General features: G+C 37.9%; 1 protein-coding gene across 1 annotated transcript; it reads left to right on the forward strand.

Annotated features, from left to right (window-relative positions):
* The first annotated feature begins 603 nt into the window (after positions 1 to 603).
* Positions 604 to 22495, forward strand: slc41a2b (solute carrier family 41 member 2b). Its single transcript, XM_081364017.1, has 11 exons — positions 604 to 702; positions 1583 to 2199; positions 2521 to 2628; positions 4909 to 4980; positions 5519 to 5663; positions 5856 to 6002; positions 8997 to 9144; positions 9301 to 9380; positions 12900 to 13031; positions 14421 to 14569; positions 21379 to 22495. The coding sequence occupies exons 2-11, from the start codon at positions 1702 to 1704 to the stop codon at positions 21562 to 21564; spliced, it is 1665 nt and encodes a 554-aa protein (XP_081220143.1). The 5' UTR covers positions 604 to 702; positions 1583 to 1701; the 3' UTR covers positions 21565 to 22495.
* The last annotated feature ends 480 nt before the right edge of the window (positions 22496 to 22975 follow it).

Genomic DNA, 22975 nt, shown 5'->3' on the forward strand with positions numbered 1-22975 from the left:
TTGAAATCAATAAAATTGCATATTCAAAGATTGCAACTTAAGTTGAGTTAATAAATAAAATAATTGTATACATTTTAGTGTTGAACCTCAAATAATATTACGTATTTGAGTTTTAACACTTTAGTGTTTACAATATATTTTAGTTTGAAATATAAAAAAAAATAGCATATTCAAAGATTACAAACCCAAAAGATTTTTTTTAATAGCCTACTTGTTTTGTTCATTATTTTCTCAGCACTTCTAGGATAGTTTTTATAAATATTGTAGTAATAGATAGTTAGATAGTTGTAATATTGTAATACTAAATATTGTGTTGTGAAATTGCTAGGATGTTTTATATATATATATATATATATATATATATATATATATATATATATATATATATATATATATATATATATATATATATACACACACACACACACACACACACACACACACACACACAGGATCTAGAAAATCTGGATTCCTTCACAGGAATTCAAGCTGTCATGCTTGTTTGACAACTTTTCCCCTCTGTCTGCGAATGCGATACATATTAATGTAACAAAAACCATGTGCTTTTATTTTGAAATGCGCGCTCGCTCCTGCGTCTGTCGCAGTGCACGGCAGTGATGACGCCGCTGTCACAGTCACAGCTCCAGTCCTGCGATTAGGGAAGAAGCTCAAACTGACCTCGGCGGAGCTGCAAATATTACGGTAAATAGATTCATTATGATATTTTCAACCTCTAGAGAGACTAAAACATCTACCACACATTAAGTAAAGCTCTGGTTTAATTTGACAGGCTTCGGAGTTTAAATGATTAATTATGAATGTTTAACGTTACCATTAGGCAGCTGGACAATATTTAAGATGTTTTGGGATGATTCCAATGCACAATTCACATACATAAAGGTTTAGACATACAATTGAGTGTTTTTTGATAACCATAAACCATATACACTTCTCAAATTCGGCATATATTCTTAGTTTCTCTAGGAGGAAATGCAGCTTGTCCGCTCCCTGCCACTGCATCACATATGTAAATATCCAATAATATAAATCAATTATATATACGTAGTTACTTACAGTCATCATGATAAATGTCGTTCTGAGAACGACATTACAGTTATGCATTTGTTTATTTCCTTAAATCTTTCGAAGTTGTTTAATTAACTTTGTTTACAAACTTTCTGTGCAATATGCGTTGTTTATTGTTTTGGCTATGTTATTATAACTATTGCATAATCTTACATATGTTTTATTTAGTACTTTTTTATGTCAAATTCCTTGACTCTAATAAGAATATGTCATACAATAACCAGACTCCTGTGGAAACAATAAATACGCATGTAAAATTAATACTAAAGTGGTTTAAAAGTTGGTTCCAACTTCCAAGTATGGTGTACTTAGTAATTGTAGTAAATTAGGTTCAGACTGTGTGTACTAAACACTGTGACTGCCAGTTCGGCATAGATCAAATAACAGCTGCTTCCAGACTAAAAGCACATAATGATAATGTGACCTTGAATGTCTGTGACAGTGCAAGTACACTTTTGTTGTTGATGGATTTTCCCTCTGTACTTTTCTTCATCAGGTCACTGCGACACTATCAGGGCTTCTTCGTAGCTGTTATGGATGCCACCTGCTGGTTCTGCTGATCTGCTGCTCTCAAAGTTCAGAGGGCCATGAGCCAAGTCAGCTCCCGTCTGCAGAATGAGCCTCCGAACCATAGGAGGTGGTGTGCTCAGTTCCCTGGGCCCTAGTCTGGCAGTACAGGCTGGAGGACCCTGGAGCTCCATCTCTTTTAGACCCATACCCTCCTTGCTTCAGACCATGGTACCTGCCGGTTACACCGCTTTACAGGAGGAACGGCTGGCCATGGTGGACCTCAGCACGCCCAAGCCAGAGTCCCTCAAAAACGGGTTCCACCGCGAGCCCCGCCGCCACTCGGACCGCAGCAGCAGAACATCCATCAGCCTGTCTGACGCCGGAGACGGGCGCTATGCGGAGACGGAGCCCATACTGCCTGAGGGCAGGCTTTCGGGAGAAGAGGCCGATGAGGAAGAGGAGAGCGAGGAGGAAGGGCAGCAGCTGGCAACCAGACACATGCCCAAAGAGTCGCCCCTGGCCATGGCACTGCAGATACTAGTTCCCTTCCTTCTAGCTGGGTTCGGGACGGTGTCAGCCGGTGTGGTACTGGATATAGTACAGGTGAGATTCTGAAACCTTAAAGGGAGCGTTTACTCACCTGTATGACTTTCTGTAGCAAAATAATATATTTTGAGTATGTTTCAACTGTTTTTGTCCATGTAATGAAATTCATGGTTGAAAATCACTTGAACCAGAAAAAACTATGAACCATTTTGGCTCCAAGGTCCCCCATTGAATGCCTGATATGTACCTCTGGTTTAATTAATTAGGTTTATGTTAATATAACTATAAATCATTTGTGGAAGTTTGCTAAGGCCCTCTAGTGGGCCCCAGTCTCCTGTTTGAGAACCACTTTAGTCTATCCTCTCTTTATTTCCTCAGCATTGGGAAGCGTTTAAGAACATTACAGAGATTTTCATCCTGGTTCCGGCTCTTTTGGGTTTGAAAGGAAACCTGGAGATGACCCTCGCCTCCAGACTGTCCACAGCGGTTAGTATCCAAACTAACTAACAAACCAAACTACTGTTTGCACGCCATTGCATCTTGCTTTAGTTTAGGTGTGCCTGTAATTTCTGATTTGACGCTGATGTGGTTTGTGATGAGATCTGGGCTCATTTTGGGTATGCTCTCACCTGTCAGGACCTGACAATTCATGCCTGTGTCCGTCTCCACAGACTAGGGCTGGTGGTAAACCACAGACCTGTGATAGAGTGACTAGCTAGCCTGTTATTATGGTAATTACTCCATAGGTATTTCCAACCCCCATATGTCTGAGTAAGAAAAACACACATATATTAATTATATTATATATATCGCATTATATATATTGCATCTAACATAAAAGTTTGTAACTATTTTGTATATATATATATATATATAGATAGATAGATAGATAGATAGATAGATAGATAGATAGATAGATAGATAGATAGATAGATAGATAGATTTATTATATAGTTACCTAAAACTAAAACCAACTTTTTTGTTGCTTGAAATAAAATAAATGTTAACTGAAATAAAATTAAATATAAAACACACATATATTCATTTTCATTCTTCATTTTTTGAAGTCGTTAAGACAACATTTCTTATTTTCATTTAGTTTATCTTGGTGTATTAAAATAACTAAAACAAAAACTGAAATACAAATGAATAATTTAAAAAATAGCACAAAAAAACCCACAATTACTTAAACTTTAACTAACATTTTAATGAAAATAAAATATACAAATAAAACTAAATCAAAATATTAACAAAATCTATAATAGTATCTCAAGGACACTAAAACAACATTATATAATTAATTAATTAATTAAAAAGTAGGTTTAAAAATATGAGTATAGAATATTATTTTTTTTATTAATTACAGCACCATTTTTGCTTCAACATGTTGAGTTTTGGGGGCATTTTTGTCACTTTCAATGACATTTTTGTCTTGATCAGCATCATCTGTTGCTGGTAGTGATTACTTTGTTCGCACTACAGAAGTTAAAAGTGCCATTTCGAGTTGACTTCAACATTTTCGGTACTTTTCCTTAGACTCAGGTATATCTATCTATCTATCTATCTAGATTTATAGTGTGTGTGTGTGTGTGTGTGTGTGTGTGTGTGTGTGTGTGTGTAGCTTACATAAGCTAATTCATCAACCGATTCTCTCCTGCTATTTTCTCCTGCTCTTCTCTCCTAAATGCTGGAGTCTCAGCTGTTATCTGCTGACAGAGTGGTTTTATTTATTTTTTGGAAGCTACTGTTTTTTTCCTCCCCTCAGTCTGGGACTCTCGAGCTCAGAGGGGTTTCAGCTCATGCCGTATAACATCTAGTGTTCTCATGGCAAATCTGTCATCCCCCCTCGAGGTGAAAGAATAAACAAACCCTGGTGGTGTGGACCGAGCGGAGGAGCGGGGCTAAAGTACAGGCCTTCTGTTCACCCTCATGCAGCTGAGGGGAAAAGAGTCTATTGCCCTCAGACGGCTCTCTCCTACACGCTGCTCTTTCACATTTACATTTGTTTCCTTTATTTTCTTTGGCACACACTTGCGCACACACTGGCTCGTTGGGTGTGGAGTCGGCCATCTTGTTACATTGCAGGCAGAAATCCTTTCCAAACCCAAAATATTATTATCTTTTCCTCAGATGGTGGTTTTCTTTTCAGTGTAAAATCTCCGATGCCAAAATCCACCACTCAGAAGGAATTTGGTCTCAAACTATTATTTTATTCCTCAAACATTTTCTTGTTTTAGCTTTTAGGTTCACATTCACAACATACTTTACACCAAAGTCAAAAGATTGAAAGAAGACATTATATTTTAGGCGAATCCTCTTTTTAGGGCCATTAAGATTTTCTGCATTCCAATGGTATTTTTATTTTATTTTATTTTTTATAATAATTAAATAAGAAGTTGAAGTGTCATCTTCAAATCTGCCTTTTTTTTATTAATATGAATTAATCATGATATATGATTATGATATATAAATATGTTACAATTTAAATAATATATCATTATTTTTTCACTAATGTAAAAATGGTCACAATGCAAAAAGTCTTAATGGTCCTAAATGAGGCTTTTTTTTCTCCTTCTGATTTTGGGGTGAATGTGTTTCAAATATTTACCATTTATTTGTCAACTTTTAATTTTTTTACCTTTACTTTTTGCTTTAGGGAGTGCAAGAAAAGTCGCAATTGTAGTGACCACAGTTAGGGTGACTAAATGCAATGAGGGTGAGAGGGCTGAAAGGAAAAATAACGTTCATGAATGTTGTCGTCCTTAGGTAAATGTGGGGAAAATGGACTCGCCCATAGAGAAGTGGAATCTCATTATTGGGAATTTGGCACTGAAACAGGTAAGAGCTTTCTGAAGGGCTTACATATACAACACTGGCTTTAAAACAAGAAGCAAATGCAAATGAATTTAGCATCAGTAACCCAGTAAATCTAAATTCGCTAAAGTTTTCACCTGAAAAAGGAACCGAGATCTTATCAGGATAATGGGTTTCTATATTAACACAGACCCTAATAAAGACATAGTGAATTACTATCTATATAAAACGTCTATATAAGTGTGTGTATATATATATATATATATATATGAAGAGTTCAGATCCAAAAGCCTCTAAGTGCCATCTGAAAATTTCTTCTAGAATGATCATCTTAAATGACAATTAATAGGTAATTTGCATTGCCATTTAAGTGAAATTATTGAACTTAAATATACAAGCTTGATACAAATGATCATTCTAGAAGAAAATTTCAGATGGCACTTAGAAGCTTTTGCATCTGAACTCTTCATATATACACACACACTTATAGACATTTAGATAGTACTATTTATATATTTTATTTTTATTTTTATAAATCTCAGCGTCTCTGTCTCATTCTCAGGTGCAGGCCACTGTAATCGGGTTCCTGGCAGCAGTAGCAGCTGTTGTACTGGGTTGGATTCCTGAGGGAAAGTTCCAGATCGGTCACGCTGTTTTGCTGTGTTCCAGTAGTGTCGCTACAGCCTTCATAGCATCTATGCTGCAGGGTACATACTTCAGATTAACCTCTAATACTCTTATATGTAGCTATTAAAGCCGTTCTTTTCACAACAAATAATGTCCTCGTTGTTTTATCTTAATCCGACATTAATCTTCTTTGTTATTAGTCACATTTCACATTACGAATCTCCAGTTCCAAGTGGGTAAGGTAACCGCTGTCTTTTTGTGCCCTCTCTCAGGTATAATAATGGTGGGTGTAATTGTGGGCTCTAAGAAGACAGGCATCAACCCTGATAATGTAGCCACGCCCATCGCCGCCAGTTTTGGTGACCTCATCACGCTGGCCATCCTGGCAGGGATCAGCCAGGGCCTCTACAACTGCCTAGGTGAGAAAGATGTGTGTGAAAATAAGGGCTCTGTTCCAAACCCTAGTGAGCTGCCTACCACGATAGCATTTCTGGGCATCATAGACTCACTTGAATTAAAAGTATGCATCTAAAAAGTAAGTTTGACAACCTGAAGAAGGGTCACTTTTGGTTAGGATGCTGCATTAGAAGGTAGCCAGCATACAGTGAGGTGGCTCATTAGGAATTGTAACAGAGCCAGAAAGACAGTTATTTTTGCCTAGACTAGATAGCAGGTCAGATTTAGTTGTTTCTCTCCAGCAAATCAGCCATGCTTTCAGTTTTCTGCCACTAGAGGGCGCACAAATCCCTCACTTTAGACTCCAGCCCTAAATCTAGATACATTTGTCATAACACAGTGTCTAAAGAATAATGTGAAATAATTGACCATATTTCAGACTTTATCTGTCATATTAGAGTGTGACCAGTAATATATCTTAAACGCAGCAGCACATTTCACACTCTCACGCTCTATAGCAGGTGTCAGGTGAGGGATGTATATTATGTTTTATGGGACCGTGGGGTTGATATGTTTTATGAGAAGGGTCACTCTGCTAATGAGTCTGGCTCAGGACAATGAGAGTGTTGTGACGTAGTGCATGACCTCTCTGTGTCTACATATCCACATTCTCATGAAACACACACACACAGGGCTGACTATGTTTCTCTCTTCCACACAGACATGCACAGTCTCTCTGTCAAGCGCCTTTCTTCAAATGATACTCAGTCTAGCGCTGCCCATGAGTTTGGGCACCATACTGAAACATTAGTTTTCAATAACACAGAAATGAATTTCTTAATTCTTAATTATTAGTTTGGTATTAATGTACGTATGTATATAATAAAAGTACATACATAATAAATTGTTCTTTGTATATATACATTTGTATATTTTAAAATTATGAAAATATTTATATATTATCAAATATTACTATTAGAATAGTAGAATAATTAGAAATGAACTTTTTTGTTAAGTTGTATGAATTTAAACAAACAAATAAATAAATTAACTTTCTTGTCAAATCTCATTTACACTGCAAAGTCTAATGAAAGATCAAATATCAGACATTTTATGATCCTGTCAAATATTGAGGACCACTTTAAATTTGGTTTCCAACATTGCTTCTCTATTTTTGTGGGAAATCTGCCCCTTGCAAGCATCGCCAAACCTGCACAGTGTCTCTCTCACGCACATATCTCTTAAAGTGTGAAAGTCACACACGGGCCGTCCCGAGCAGTGTTCTGGATTGTTTATGCTGGGTTTAATGGGGCTTTGCTCTCTGATGACTCTGTGTGATAAGCCCCAGACTGAGCGCCGCACTCCAGTTTTAGTCTTTCCTTTTTTGAGAGAGGTGAAGTGAGGTGAAGGCAAGGCAAACGGCACCACCATGCCATGCCAAAACCATATCAGCCGTGCCAACCAGCCGAGAAGAGAGGCTTCTGCCATCATTAGCGCACACCGCTGCCCTGTCATGCCCATACCACACTAAATATAGTCACAGATGTTGCCTCTATGTTTGGGATTTAAAGATTTAGGCTGTTTAGTGTGTGCTGAAGAGTATTTAGCAAGGAGTGAAACCTTTTTTGGCTTCTCTGTCTGCTTTAAAAGATTAAATTCGGCTTTTAAGAAGATCATATTTTTCTTCCTCAATCTGGTTAAATCCAATTAGAGCCAGTCAGTACGGCTACATTCACACAGCAGCAGAGTATGGTTGGCAGTCTCGATTGTGGCTCCGCGTACGATTTTGAGTGGTGGCGCAAAATCAATCGCGAATCAGATCGTCAGTCGTGAATTTTAAACCGCTTTGTAATAATTGTGCTGCGTAGAAATGGACAAGCTTATTTAGAGACTATAAAAATGTGAGTCACTCACGAAACAAAAATAACCCTGAATGTATTGACATAATCTTTGGGAAACTTATTGGGGAAAAAATTCTTGTGATATTCACAATGCTACTTTGTCAGTAAAATCATTGTGAATAATTTTAAATTAATATTCGAAATATTTCCTAACCCCACATAGAAGTCATAACTGAATTCTGTGAGCTTGATTATTATGTGACATTTGAACAGAACCGCAGCCGACAACATGATGTCTGTCATCCACAAGATGTTGGTCATGGTTATTTTCTTTCTGTCAATCTGCCATTACAGCTGTCAACCCCTTCGTAGGTTTTGAGAAATGGGTTATAGTGTGGTCCGAGAGCAGGACAACACTCCTGTTAAGTTTTTGGGTGGATATGTTCAAAACGTTTAACTTTTAACTTGAATACACTACCATTACATTTTCTAAAAATGTTTTTGAAAGAAGCCTCTTATGCCAAAACTGCTTTTATTTGATAAAAATGACAGTAAAAACAGTAATACTGTGACATTTTTAAAATGTAAAGTAAATATCAATGTTGAAAACAGTTGTGCTGCTTAATATTTTTGTCAAAACTGTGATGCATCTTTTTCTTTCATTAGAAACATCAAAAGAACAGCATTTATTTGAAATAGAAATCTTTTGTAACATATAAACATTTTTCTGTAACTTGTTCAGTTTGGTGTGTACTTTCTAAATAAATGTATTAATTTCTTTCAAAAAAAGAAAAAAACTGTAGTGTATAAAAAGAAGACTGTTGACAGCATACCAAAGAGGATGAAAGCAGCGGGAGTGTCTCAAAATGCCAGCTTAGGATATTTATTGAATTATAAAATTTGACACTTCAAAAAGTTCATGAAGAGATCATTAATCTAATCCATGATATGAGTTGAGTGGTTTAGTCCAAATTTTCTGATCTAAACCGCTCAATTCATATGGATTAGTTTTATGATCTCTTTATGAACTTTCTGAAGCATCAAAGTGGTAGTTGCGTAGCTGGCAATGGAGGGACAGAAGTAACCTTGAACTAACCCTTTAAAGTATAGCTTCAATCAAAATGACCAAAGACTGCCTGTATTCACTGTGGTGTTCCTCTCTGTCTGTTTTTTCAGACTCTCACCCATACGTGTCATCTCTGGTGTGTGCCTTCTTCATGTGTCTGACTCCACTGTGGATGGTCATCTCCTCCAAACACCCCGCCAGCCGTCAGCTGCTGTACTCAGGCTGGGAGCCCGTGATCACTGCCATGTTCATCAGCAGGTGTGATACACACACATACACACACCTCACACACCTGGCCATGGATTCACACACACACACACACACACACACACACACACACACACACACACACATTGAAAAAGCATGTGGCCTTCCTTTGGTGCTCGAACATAATAAAAATTTTCCCAATTTCAGCATTGGAGGACTCATTCTGGACAAAACTGTGTCTGATCCCAACCTGGCTGGGATTGTGGTTTACACGCCTGTTATCAATGGTGAGATTTATTTATACAAAAATATTCTATAAAGCTTGTACTTTTTATATTCTGAAAATTACAGATTCACAGATTGCAATTTTCTTGGCCAATTCGGATTTCTGATTTTTTTTTTTTTGTGTAAGTGTGACGTGTCGATACCGATTTTTGCTGATTCCGATTTTCTTTCAAGAGACTATAATTGACAGCATATACAAACAAAAATCTTTTCTTCAATGCAAAATTTTATTTCCATAAAGAAACAAATAAACAAATTTCTAACAACAGAACAAATAAATGCAATAGAATAAAGAGAGATATGAAATAAACACGGTATACACGGTATACAACATACAGTATATTCAGGAAAGAAATAGCCTACTACAGAAATTAATCAAAAGTAAAATAACACTGGATAGTCTTTATTGTAAAAATTAAATACAGATTAATGCTTACAATTAGTTGCAAAAGTTATTCAGTCAAGAGCAGAGAGTGATTTTCTTAGTCTTTTGTTCGTTTATTAACATGACAGATTATTAGGCTGCTGTCACTTTAAGAGCTTATGCACGGATCCAATATACTGTTACACACTTGTTATCTTTCTCAACTAATTTGATCCAAAACTGACTTGTTTAACTGAATACTTGCCAAGATGGGCATTTTGACATAATTTTGTGTGTATTTGACAATTTTGTGTGTATTTGACTGTTTTAAGTCAATTTAATAATGTAATAATTTAATAACAACATCAATATCTGAATTTTAAATGGCGTATTTGTGTCTTGGAAGGTTTAAGCTTTTAAGTTCTTAATTTGTAGACCTACGCCCTGATGTCCATGGCACACATTGGTGCTCCTTACAGCTGATATTTCAGTCCCTTCTCAGACTGTTATTACCTAAAAGAAACATCTCTGTAATAATCTCCCTCATTTATTGTCACGCAAGTATCCTCAAGGCAGATATAGCCACTTTTTTGTGATTGTTAATAAACGTTTCCATATTGAGAAAAAGCCAAATGATGGAATTGAGCTAAAATGGAGTTGGATGTGATTGAGCCGTGGGGTGAAGTCATTAACTGTGGAAGTTGAATTTCTTGTGGTAACAGTAAAGGAAGCCAGGACCGTGGCACCTCCACAAAGAGCCATACGTTTTTTAATTAAGGCACGCTAATGAGAGACATTAACGCTGTCTGCAGTCTGTCTGTGCTCTCCCGCCCAGACCACCAGACAGCTGTTTGAATCTCTGCATGTGTGTGTGTGGAAGAAGACTGTTTCTGTCAGAATATCTAAAGTTATATCAAAATATAACCATAAATCAGAATTTCAAAATCAAGGTTTTTATTTTTGATTCTAAGAGCAGAGTTAGCGAGAAACTCAAAAGAAGGGGAAAAGAAAGGAAAAGAGAGCGATAGGATGAGTAACAGAGGCTTCTATAGTTTGTCTGTCCAAGCAGGAAACGAGTCAGGGAAGGTAATTTAAATGATTACAACACACACACCACACACACGCACACCACACACACACACACACGTGCCACTTAGGTACAGAGAAATAGTTTCTGTTTGACATAAATAGAGCCTCAGACCTCTCTTATCGCCCACAGTACTAGGGATGGGTCACAGTGGTCGATTGGTTGCCCAACACGTCAATTAGTGTGGTTTATCTAGATGGTTTTTAAAAACTTTTTATGTTTTTAGTTGCCTTGATTTAATTAGTGTGCCGTGCTTTAGCAGTAAATCATGTATGATAAAACTCTCTCTGAAAAGTTGCATCTTTAAATCCATACAGCAAATAGACCTATACATTCAGACAGACTTTTCTGGCTGTTAAGTTGCATCTTATGCGCTGTACTTGGAGACTTTCACTGCAAAAAAGAGAGTTGCACATTTAAGGCTACGTGTTAATTTACAAGTAGTCAATAAAAAAAAAAAAAAATGGTTGATTTATTTTATTTAATCCTGATTGTGTCCAATCAGGATCAAATTAACCTGCAGCCAGCCTAATAATTATACAGGCCTTAAAACAAATAAAAAAATATGTAGTTTTGAATATCCCAACCCTTTGTGTCATACATTGTACATACTGGAATCCAATTGGACCCATACTCAAGCCCTGCTGCACACCCAGCCAAAGTCTCATCAGCTCTATGACCCAGATTAAAGTGTCCATATATGTTAATCCCACTGCTTGGACAGAAAAGAGGTTGCATATCATCTCCATTTCCTGTTGGCAGACAAAGCAAAAAAAATTAAAAAAAACATCGGATTAATTGGACCTCGATGCTCTTGGAAAGGTTGAAAAATTCCCATACACTCTTTTCTCATGCCCCAGCAAATCCAAAATGTCATGTCGTTGCTTGTTTGTGAGAAAATGAAGAAATTTTAGACCTGTCCAGCTAATCTGAGCCACAAACACTTTCCCACACTATCATCCATACAGATGGCGTCTCTCCAGCACAGTGTGGCATAATGGGACCCTCTGCATTAAACACAAACAAGTACTTGTTGGGGCTAATTGTGCAGAGGCCTGTGCTGTGTTAAAACATGATCGTTCTCATTTAGGTCTGGGAAATATTAATGTCATTATGGGCATGAATGCACTATCGTATATGAGAAATAGAGTTGCTGTGTCTGATTGTAATTCAGATCACTGATTTCCTGTTTGGCTGTGAACTGAAAGCATAATATTTTAAATGATTTCAATTAGTATTGACTGTCCTCTTGCAATTACTCTGTCTTTCTCTCACTCACTCACTCTCACTCACTCACTTGTCTTCTCCCAGAACTGCTGGGCGTGACATATCATTACTGCAGCTTACTTTACTCGAGAGAGAGAGAGAGAGAGAGAGAGAGAGAGAGAGAGAGAGAGAGAGAGAGAGAGAGAGAGAGAGAGAGAGAGAGAGAGAGAGAGAGAGAGAGAGAGAGAGAGAGAGAGAGAGAGAGAGAGAGAGAGAGAGAGAGAGAGAGAGAGAGAGAGAGAGAGAGCGCTGTGCGTATTGTGAGAGAAAGAAAGAGAGAGATAAAGAGGCGGGGGACAAAAGCAGAGTTAGTACTGGTGACTCATGGCTGCCAGTCTGACAGTGAAAAAATTAAGCCTGTATTCATGGATTAAAAAATGTTTCCACTGCAGAAGCTTCACTGACGTGAGAGTTAAGGCCCGTTCACACCAAGGATGATAAATTTAATGATAAAGATATAGTTCTAAAAATCATTCTAAATTTAAAAGAACAGCATAGCGATAACAACATTGACAGCCAATCAGAATCCATCCTGCTTTAAAGAGCTCAAGCATCTAAAGCTGCAGACGACAAAACTGCAGAACACGCTAATAAACAGAACAATTTCGTCCGCTGGTGTGGATGCTAATATAGTTATCTTTATAGAACGTTCTCGGTGTGAACCAACCATTACTCACGGATTTACTTTATGTCTTAAACTTTCTGGAAACAGGCACGCTGCCTTTTCCTCCTTGTTTTTGATTAAATTTTCAGCCCTGTACCTTCAGTATATATTTGTCTGATGTGAGTATTATTATATTGTAGGTATCGGGGGAAACCTGGTGGCTATCCAGTCCAGTCGGATATCCACCTACCTGCACATTCACAGCACCCCTGGAGAGGTTCCTGAGGAGGCCAAGGGTTGCTACCTCCCCTGCCGAACCTTCTGTGGCTCAGGTGACCCCGAACACTTCCCCAGTGTGTCACAATACATAAGAAAACAAAGCAGATAGTGACAAAGTAGATCAATTACATAAGAAGTAATGAAGGAATAGGATCAAGGCATGACATGGCTCTAAACTGAACACCACGTGCAATTTTAAATCCTCCGAACATCCTTTAATGCCTATAAATTTAAAGAGAGGGGCTTAAACACACATTTGAGGGCAGTTTTGTGTTTTCATTGCCTGTATTAAAGAGAGCAAGGACAAGTAACCAGTGTTTAGAGCAACATGACTTGAAAGTGCTTGCAAGTGTGTATACATTAGCTGTAATGGAGTGTGTGTAATGGTGGTTTGTGTATAACGATCCATCTCGGGGAGAAAAGCAGAGAACGCTTCCTATAAACATCAGAGGTAGCGTGTTGATGCCGGAGCTTTGATGCAGGGCTTTTTCTTAGAGAAACAACAGGACTCTGGGGACAGAGTCCAGATGCCCGAGCACATGAGGGGCACGGTGCCCACTGCAAGCTTAGCAGTGCCATCTGGAAAGATGGGCATAAATCTTCCTCCTTCAAGGACTCTGAACGCACAGGGGCGCCATACTGCGGGGGTTCAGAGGGATGCTAATGGAGTGTGAGAAGTGTAGTGTTTGTGAATGAGATGTTTACTGTATGCATATAGACTTCTAAACATAGAATAAATCCAATATACGAACACCTACACACGTGCACTGATCGCACGTGGAGGGTTGTTTGTATTCTGTGGTGTTATAAGCAGATAAGCAGTCTTTGTAATGGAGGAAGTGGACATAACACTTTACAATAAGGTTTCATTAACATTAGTTAATGCATTAACTAACAATGAGCAATACATTTGTTACAGTATTTATTCATCTTTGTTACTGTTAGTTCGTTGTTTGTTCACAGTGCATTAACTAATGTTAAGAAACATAACTTTTGATTTTAATAATGTATTAGTAAATGTTGAAATAAACATGGACTAAGATTAGTAAATGCTGTAGAAGTACATACTTAGTTCGTGATAACTAAAGTAGTTAATTAATTAACTAATGAAACCTTATTGTAAAGTATTACCATATGAAGAGTTCAGATGCAAAAGCCTCTAAGTGCCATCTGAAATTTTCACTTAAATGGCAATTAATAGGTAATTTTCATTGGCATTTTAGTGAAATTACTGAACTTAAATATACAAGCTAAAGAAAAATTCAGATGGCACTTAGAGGCTTTTGCATCTGAACTCTTCATATATACACATATATATATATATATATATATACACACACACACACACACACACACACACACACAGTATCATCATTATTAGACTTTATGTATTGCTTTCAATAATTAAACTTTTTTTCTCTCTCTCTCTCTCTTTTTTTCAGGGGCCAATCACAGGTCAGCACAGGTATTGCTGTTACTGGTTGTCCCTGGCCATTTGATCTTCCTGTACACAATTGATCTGATGGAGAGAGGTCACACCTCGCTGACGCCCGTCTTCATGGTTGTGTATTTGGCTGCTGCTCTTCTCCAGGTGAGTGTGATGTTGTTGTCACACTATGACAAAAATATCAATCCTAATGAGGCCTTCTAACCAGACGTCAAGACTCTGACATCTTCATATGCTGTTTAGATAACCTGTCATCACTATATATTTTTATCAAATCTGACACCTATTTGAGGTTCAGGGGTAAGCACTCTTTCCTGTAGCAGACACAAATGTCAGCCTATAATCATAAAACCAGACACCAATTTTACGATACCAGTCTGGGGAATCTATTTCATCTTCAGCTTAATCGCGATAAATGTGCCGCTTGCCGCCCACATGTAGCAATGTTACAACATGGCGTTTTTTCCCATCATAAACCTACAAACCTTTTAGAAAATCCCCTGAGCTTTTAGACGCCCCATTTCCCCTGAAAATGAAACGTCGATGACATAAGGGATCGTGAGCAGGTGTTGTTTGTGTGTGTATGTGGGTGTTGTATGTATCTGTGAGAGTTTGTTTATTCCAAAAGGGTGTTTTCATAAATTGTTTAGATCGCAATTAAGATAGATTACCCGCGGAGAACCTCAGTAAGTGCATTCAGCGGCTGGCATGCGGAGGCATGTTGCGAGTGGTGGAATGTGTGGTATTTTTAGGAAGTTTGTCTGTATGTGTACAGTGTTCGTGAAACGCCCTTGCTAACCTAAACACACACGTCTTTGAGATCCGCAGCCGTACTGCTTGACCTCAGACCTATTTGAAGAATCCTTGAGGATGGAGAAAGAGAGAGACAGGCATTCAGAGACAGAGAGAAAAATGAGTGGGTCCATTTATTGCATTATTGTGCAGCTCAGTCATTTTGTGTCTTTTGAATTGTTTGTGCACATTAATCACTGTGAAGATTTTCATTTTAAGTACTATACTATTTATATAACTGCAAAAATGTTAATTTAGAACTTAGTCAACTATAGTAATTCAATTATAGGATAATACATTTTAACACACACACACACACACATGTATGTATGTATGTATGTATATATATATATATATATATATATATATATACACACTCACCTAAAGGATTATTAGAAACACCTGTTCAATTTCTCATTAATGCAATTATCTAATCAACCAATCACATGGCAGTTGCTTCAATGCATTTAGGGGTGTGGTCCTGGTCAAGACAATCTCCTGAACTCCAAACTGAATGTCAGAATGGGAAAGAAAGGTGATTTAAGCAATTTTGAGCGTGGCATGGTTGTTGGTGCCAGACGGGCCGGTCTGAGTATTTCACAATCTGCTCAGTTACTGGGATTTTCACGCAAAACCATTTCTAGGGTTTACAAAGAATGGTGTGAAAAGGGAAAAACATCCAGTATGCGGCAGTCCTGTGGGCGAAAATGCCTTGTTGATGCAAGAGGTCAGAGGAGAATGGCCCGACTGATTCAAGCTGATAGAAGAGCAACTTTGACTGAAATAACCACTTGTTACAACCGAGGTATGCAGCAAAGCATTTGTGAAGCCACAACACGCACAACCTTGAGACGGATGGGCTACAACAGCAGAAGACCCCACCGGGTACCACTCATCTCCACTACAAATAGGAAAAAGAGGCTACAATTTGCACAAGCTCACCAAAATTGGACAGTTGAAGACTGGAAAAATGTCGCCTAGTCTGATGAGTCTCGATTTCTGTTGAGACATTCAGATGGTAGAGTCAGAATTTGGCGTAAACAGAATGAGAACATGGATCCATCATGCCTTGTTACCACTGTGCAGGCTGGTGGTGGTGGTGTAATGGTGTGGGGGATGCTTTCTTGGCACACTTTAGGCCCCTTAGTGCCAATTGGGCATCGTTTAAATGCCACGGCCTACCTGAGCATTGTTTCTGACCATGTCCATCCCTTTATGACCACCATGTACCCATCCTCTGATGGCTACTTCCAGCAGGATAATGCACCATGTCACAAAGCTCGAATCATTTCAAATTGGTTTCTTGAACATGACAATGAGTCCACTGTACTAAAATGGCCCCCACAGTCACCAGATCTCAACCCAACAGAGCATCTTTGGGATGTGGTGGAACGGGAGCTTCGTGCCCTGGATGTGCATCCCACAAATCTCCATCAACTGCAAGATGCTATCCTATCAATATGGGCCAACATTTCTAGAGAATGCTTTCAGCACCTTGTTGAATCAATGCCACGTAGAATTAAGGCAGTTCTGAAGGCGAAAGGGGGTCAAACACAGTATTAGTGGTGTTCCTAATAATCCTTTAGGTGAGGCCATCCTTAAAAATATCTTGGTTTGCCGTAACAGCAAAAAAAAAAAAAAAAAAGGTCGGTTGGTCGGTCTATATATATTTTTTTCGAGAGTCGATGTAAAAAAAAAAAAGTACAATTTTGGTCATATTTGCATATCGGGACTTCACTGACAGTTTTCCAGAACTTCGTGCTATATATATATATATATATATATATATATATATATATATATATATATATATATATATATATATATATATATATATATATATATTAAATAACAATTAGAAAACCTGTATAAACTGAACACCAAAGAATAATATTATAGCGGTAATATTATAGGCCTATTCATGTAACGGGAGCGCTGCCAATAACGCACCTAAGCTGTCAGAATTGGGAAAAGTGATGATTATTAGTATGTCAAATATATCAAGGAGACATTTCAATTGTTTATTAATAAACAAGTGTTTTCTGTGTCAAAGATGAAGTTGACGATGCTGACGCGATCTTCGCAGTAGCCTAGTGAACGCGCCAGAGAGAAATGCACATTTCATTACATAAGCAGAGAGCAGTCTGTTTTCTTTCGTTTTGAATTGTTTTGTTTAAAAGTGTACATTTCATGCTTTTTTATATATAGGCCTATATATATGTCTCAGGTCTGTGAGGCAAGTAGCTTATACGCTGAGTTTCGGTTCATTTAAGAGACCAGCTCCAGTTCACGCGCCGGCGACTCCGTGTCCTGATTATATTGCCTTATTTAGCCTACCTCTTATTTATTAAATACATGAAAATGGTTGATGAAACATTGATCAAAATTAAGATACAATTAATACAAAACGAAATTCAGTTTAAAGACAGACTTTCTACAAAAACAAACTTAATGAAGTGGTTAAAATCATGTCTGCCTACTCCATTTGTCTTCCGATATTTTCGGGATCATCTTATCTTATTCATGCTATTCACTTTTCATATAATCAACATGAAATTTAAAAAATAAATATTATTTTATTTAAACATGAATATGAAACTAAATCGTTTTTTAATGACTGTGGGCTACAACACAGGCCTATTAGACAGTAGCCTACAGAGAAATTTACTGTCGGAGCGTTGCCGGTGAGCATGTGGGGGGAGAGATACAATTTTCGATCAATCATCGAATTTTATTTTGCTTGATATGCCCATTCTTAATATTTGGTGTTTTAAATGCCTGTTTGAGATCTCTGTGAAGTTTTAATTGCCGCTTTCAGAGCGGTCACGTCCGTAACATTGTTTCTTCCTCATAAATGCGAACACGAAAAATAAAATAAAATGAATAGGCTATAAATTATGTTCTGTGGAGAGCCAATCCCTCTTCATCCGGTGGGTATAATAGCCTACTTTTGGTTTGCGCAGTGTAATTCATAGAATTAGCCTACTAAAACATATTTTTCGTGGATCTGAGTGTCGCGATTTCGCTTTCATTTCGCATAGGTTTACAGCCTACACAGCCCTTATAATCATAGATGACGCCACGGGTTTTTATTTAAAAGAAAGAGCGTAGCCTACGTTTGTAGCCTATATGTAGGCCTATTTATTCACATTAAAATATAATTAATATCATTTTATTGCATTTGTATTAGTTGTTTGAAGAGTAAAAAAAAATCGGTCGGTCTTAACGCAAGTTTACAATCGGCAAGTCGGTCGGACTAAAAGGGAAAAAAAATAAATAATTGGGTCGGACCTAAATTGACTGGGTCGGTCGGGTTACGGCAAACAAGAATATTTTTAAGGATGGCCTGACTGTATATATGTGTGTGTGTGTGTGTGTGTGTGTGTGTGTGTGTGTGTGTGTGTGTGTGTGTGTGTCACTGCTTGAAAATCAACTACAATAATACATTTGCAAATATGTATACTGTTATTTTATTTGTACTATTATTAGTTTTTTATTTTTTTGTTGCTACTATTAATACTAGTAACCTTCTTGTCACATCTTCATTTATATATTTGAATATATAAATAAAAGATTAACCACGCCTAGCTGTGCATCAAACGATTGTAATGCACAACGTGGAGGCAAAGTATTTCAAATCATTTGATGCACAGCTAGGTGTGGATTATCTCGCTTATACCATGGACATTTGCCAGCTTTGACAAACTGAAGCTTTCATTGATGTTTGCAGCACTAAATTTGACTGGAAGGGTTCAAATGGCGGTTATTTTCGTAAGCTACCACTCATTAGATTTAGCATTCTGTCCGCTTTAAATCAGAGAGAGAGAGATATATGGATATGTATGTGTGAATTGCCTGTCTGTGTAGCGTCTCTCTACTAGCAGTGAAGCTCAAAAACAGTGACTTTACAACCTCCTTGCTGAATAATATAATGTAGTGATTCAGAAGCAAAAGTTAATCTATTAATATAAATTGTGGTTTCTGTTTGCGCAGGTCGATTTCTGATCTCTGTGTACGAGTGACACAAGTGTGTGTTTGTGTGTGTGTGTGTGTGTGTGCGCTTCAATAAAAGCGGTTCAATTAATGGTTTTATTGCACACCTTCTAGCCAGTCAGAATAGAGTATTCAGACAGACCATCGTATCAATTATTTTGTTATTTTTTTATACCAAAATGGGCAAAAAAATCCCATGTAAAACTCTTAAATTGCCACATGATGCTTCTCAGAACAAAATCTCTTCAACAAAGGTTCAGCCTATAGCTTGCCTTGTTGAACATATGTCAGGTGCCCTGAGAGTGGCCCCCTGACCTCTGACCTTCATGGGTCTTCAAATACAAGGCATCTATAGAGCTCCAGAAAAAACAGTCTGCTTTAGAGGAGACATTCCAAGGTTAAATGTAGTACATAGCTGGTAAGTATTTTCGGTGACGATGTGTAGAAGGTCTAAACTGGATGTTTACAATGAAGCAACAAAGACCTAAAAAAATGTAGATGAGAAAATAATACACCGTACAAACATATATTTGCATATATTTATACATATCATGTAAATAATCTTTTTTTCATCATCATCATTACAAGGGGAATGAGAATATGATGACTAAGAGGGTAACTAGTATTAAAATAAAGTAACAATCAAACGATACACAAAATATATTTTTGGTACTGTAGTTATTGTTTTCAAGCGCGTCTTGTTGACACTGTCTGGTTGTTTAATGACAAAATGACATGCTTTCAAAACAAGCAACAGCTGTAATGTGTTATATTACTAACCAAATAGTATTGGTTCATGCTACATTTACTTTTAACCTTTTCTCCACTGTGAACCTAAGAAAAGGACGCTGTGCTAACCTTTGCTTTTCAGTGGGTTTGTGAGTTTGCTAAATCTGACACAACCTTCTTTTGGGCATGTCCTTAAAGTAGGGTTTAGGGTTTGGGTTAGTCCGTAGTCATTATAATTAGCTTTACATACTGTACTTCTGTTGTTTTATTTGGAACATTTTCATTTAGATAGCTAAGTAAAAGTGTGTGTGTGTGTAAGGGAGAGAGAGAACATGTGTGAATGCCATGCAACATCTCTGACTGCTTTCTCTGTCCTTTTGAGTGATGGAAAAGTGTGTCTGTGTGTTTGCGCAGGGTGGAACTACACGGCTAATCTTGTCGGGTCTCAACAGCTTGTGTACACTAGCAAACCATCACTTTCCTCAGCCTCTAGGAAGGCTCCTGCCTAACAGTTTAATCGTTAATTGATAAAATCCTTATAAGGAGAGACGAAAGGGAGAGAAAGCGCGAGTCGAAATCTCCCGTGAAAAGGTCATTGTTCTGATATTCTCACACACGAAAACACACAAGGTTAATTATCGAAATAGTGTCACAAAACTCATCTTGCCTGGCAGGCACAATTAATAGCCTTTAAAATGGCCATTTATTTCCTGCTACCTAAATTGAAGTTTAAAATCTGCGGCAGAGAGCGAATAGTTTTTTAACCGTCTCGCGCTGACCTTAATATAACTGATATAAATGAACGCCGCCCAGCCGGTTAACCAGAGCGTCAGACCTGCAAATAGAGTTTCACACCGACCCGTCAGCCTGATTAATGGGCAGGCCTCATTTTTATTTTGTTTAAATGAAAGTCTTTCACTCTCGCATGCACAGGAACACGGAGAGCCTTCAGGAATTGCTGCGGTCCATCTTTTTAGCTTCCAATTGAATGCGAGATGAAGATTTCAAATGTTACTTCTCCATTAAGCAAACAAACTGGGCCGCACAGATCCAGAAGAGCATTTTAATAGTATGCGATGCTCAGCAAAGGCAAACACAGGCCTCGTTTGCTGGTGTTTAATGAGCTGCGCGAGATGAAAAGCCCTATGATGTGTGATCTGAAGCCGTTTCGGGTGTTTGTCTTAAATGTGAACGCCGCTTTTCAAAAGAATGGGATCTTGTTTCATTTCCGAGACGAGACTTTCAAAAGAAGCTCCATAAACACAAAAACATGACGTTACTTCTGGAACCGTTCCCTTCGTCTCTTTCTGATTTAGCGCTTCCTGTTGTGTGCGTGTGTGGGAAAGTTCATCCAAAGGTACCGTGGAAGGGACTGTGGTTTTGTACTTGTACTTGCAGATTTTCAACACAGCCTTGTGTGCGTTCTCTTTCCCTCCCAGGTGTTCTTGTTGCTTTGCATTGCGGACTGGATGGTGCACTCCATTTGGAAGAGCGGGAAAGATCCGGACAGTTTCTCTATCCCGTACCTGACAGCGCTGGGCGACTTGTTGGGAACGGCCTTCCTGGCTCTCAGCTTCCACTTCCTGTTTATCATCGGAGACCAAGACAGTGATGTGGGTGACTAAGGGCATTCTTTGACCTTTGATCCACAGAATAAACTATATCAGACTTGCCGTCCACACTTATTGCCTTGAATGGCTGCTTGTTGGATCGAATGGCATATACTCTTCTTAAAGTGCCAGATGCTTTATAAGATGCATTGAGAGATTCAGCACATGCAGTGATGCCTCCCTCATATCAAAAACATCTGAAGTGGGGTGGTACAAAAAGCATCTTAAATGCTCTCTCCTGCCCTGTCAGTTTTACTTAGCAGCACTATAGCAGTGGAAGGACCAAATACAAACCCTAAAACAAAATATATAAGATCGTCCTGGTGATTGTACTTTATTTATTTGCCCTTTTTGTCTTTGTCCTTCTTTATTTACTACTTCACTCATGTTTTTTGTTGTCCCTTTTGAGTGACTTTGAGACACGACCTTGTTGCCATGTATGTCCAATCAAATCGAACCTTATTACAAGTATAGCCGCACAGTTTTACTCAACCAGTGCCAGGTCAATTCGTATAAACCTCTGTAATGCAGTTTGAAAGTTAAAGTATTGCTTAATAGCGTAGAATAATGAACTAATATATATATATATTCTTTGAGAAAAGGGAATAGCCTTTCAACTGCTCATCTAAGAAAATCTTGAGTAAAGATTGACTTTCTTTTTTGGTCTCCAACAATAATATGTTTAAAGCTCATGTATGCAACTGAAAACAATATGGGGTGAATGTGCAACAGAGACACTCTTATACAAGTCTATATTTCTGTGTGTCTATGTGAACTTTTTTTTGTACATTGTTACGAAGGTGCCATGAACATCGATTTTTTTTCTATTGGGAAAAAGAGAGTTTCTACCGGCACCAATGAAGCATTCTTAGTGTATCTTTCTGCCATGCTTTTTTGATACTCAAAATGTTTAATAAAGGTTTAATAAAAGTTTACGTCCAATATCTGTCAGTCTGATGTTTATTTTTGTCCTCCTTAGGTCCCCTGAGGGCCCTAATTTAATTCTGTCGACTGTAATTACCTGCATTTGATGTCTTTCGAACTGCAGGGATGCAGCGAAACCCCCCTTATCGGTTTAGAAACCTTGTGCGCTTTTATGAGAAAGCTTTACGTACGTTCAAACAATAGGTATTCGCTTGCTGTGCGAGATTAAGAACAATAAAGCACAAACCATAAAGGGTTTTTATTTGATTACAAAAATCTCTGCCAACAAATACATCAGACACATCAAAGTGCCCCTAAAATTTGTGCTTTACTCAACATGTCAGCAGTTTTGTCACACTGAGCTTTTTAAATGCAGTAGCCAAGCTCAGAAATTGCTTTTTGTAATGTGATATTCACAGTAAATGCAATTTGGTGGCCTGTGCATAATTTCATTCACGCATTAGCATGGCTTCTGTGGATAGATATGTACTGTATTACCTTT

Source organism: Scardinius erythrophthalmus, assembly GCF_964197995.2.
Source record: "Scardinius erythrophthalmus genome assembly, chromosome: 4".
In the NCBI taxonomy this organism is placed as follows: Eukaryota; Metazoa; Chordata; class Actinopteri; order Cypriniformes; family Leuciscidae; genus Scardinius; species Scardinius erythrophthalmus.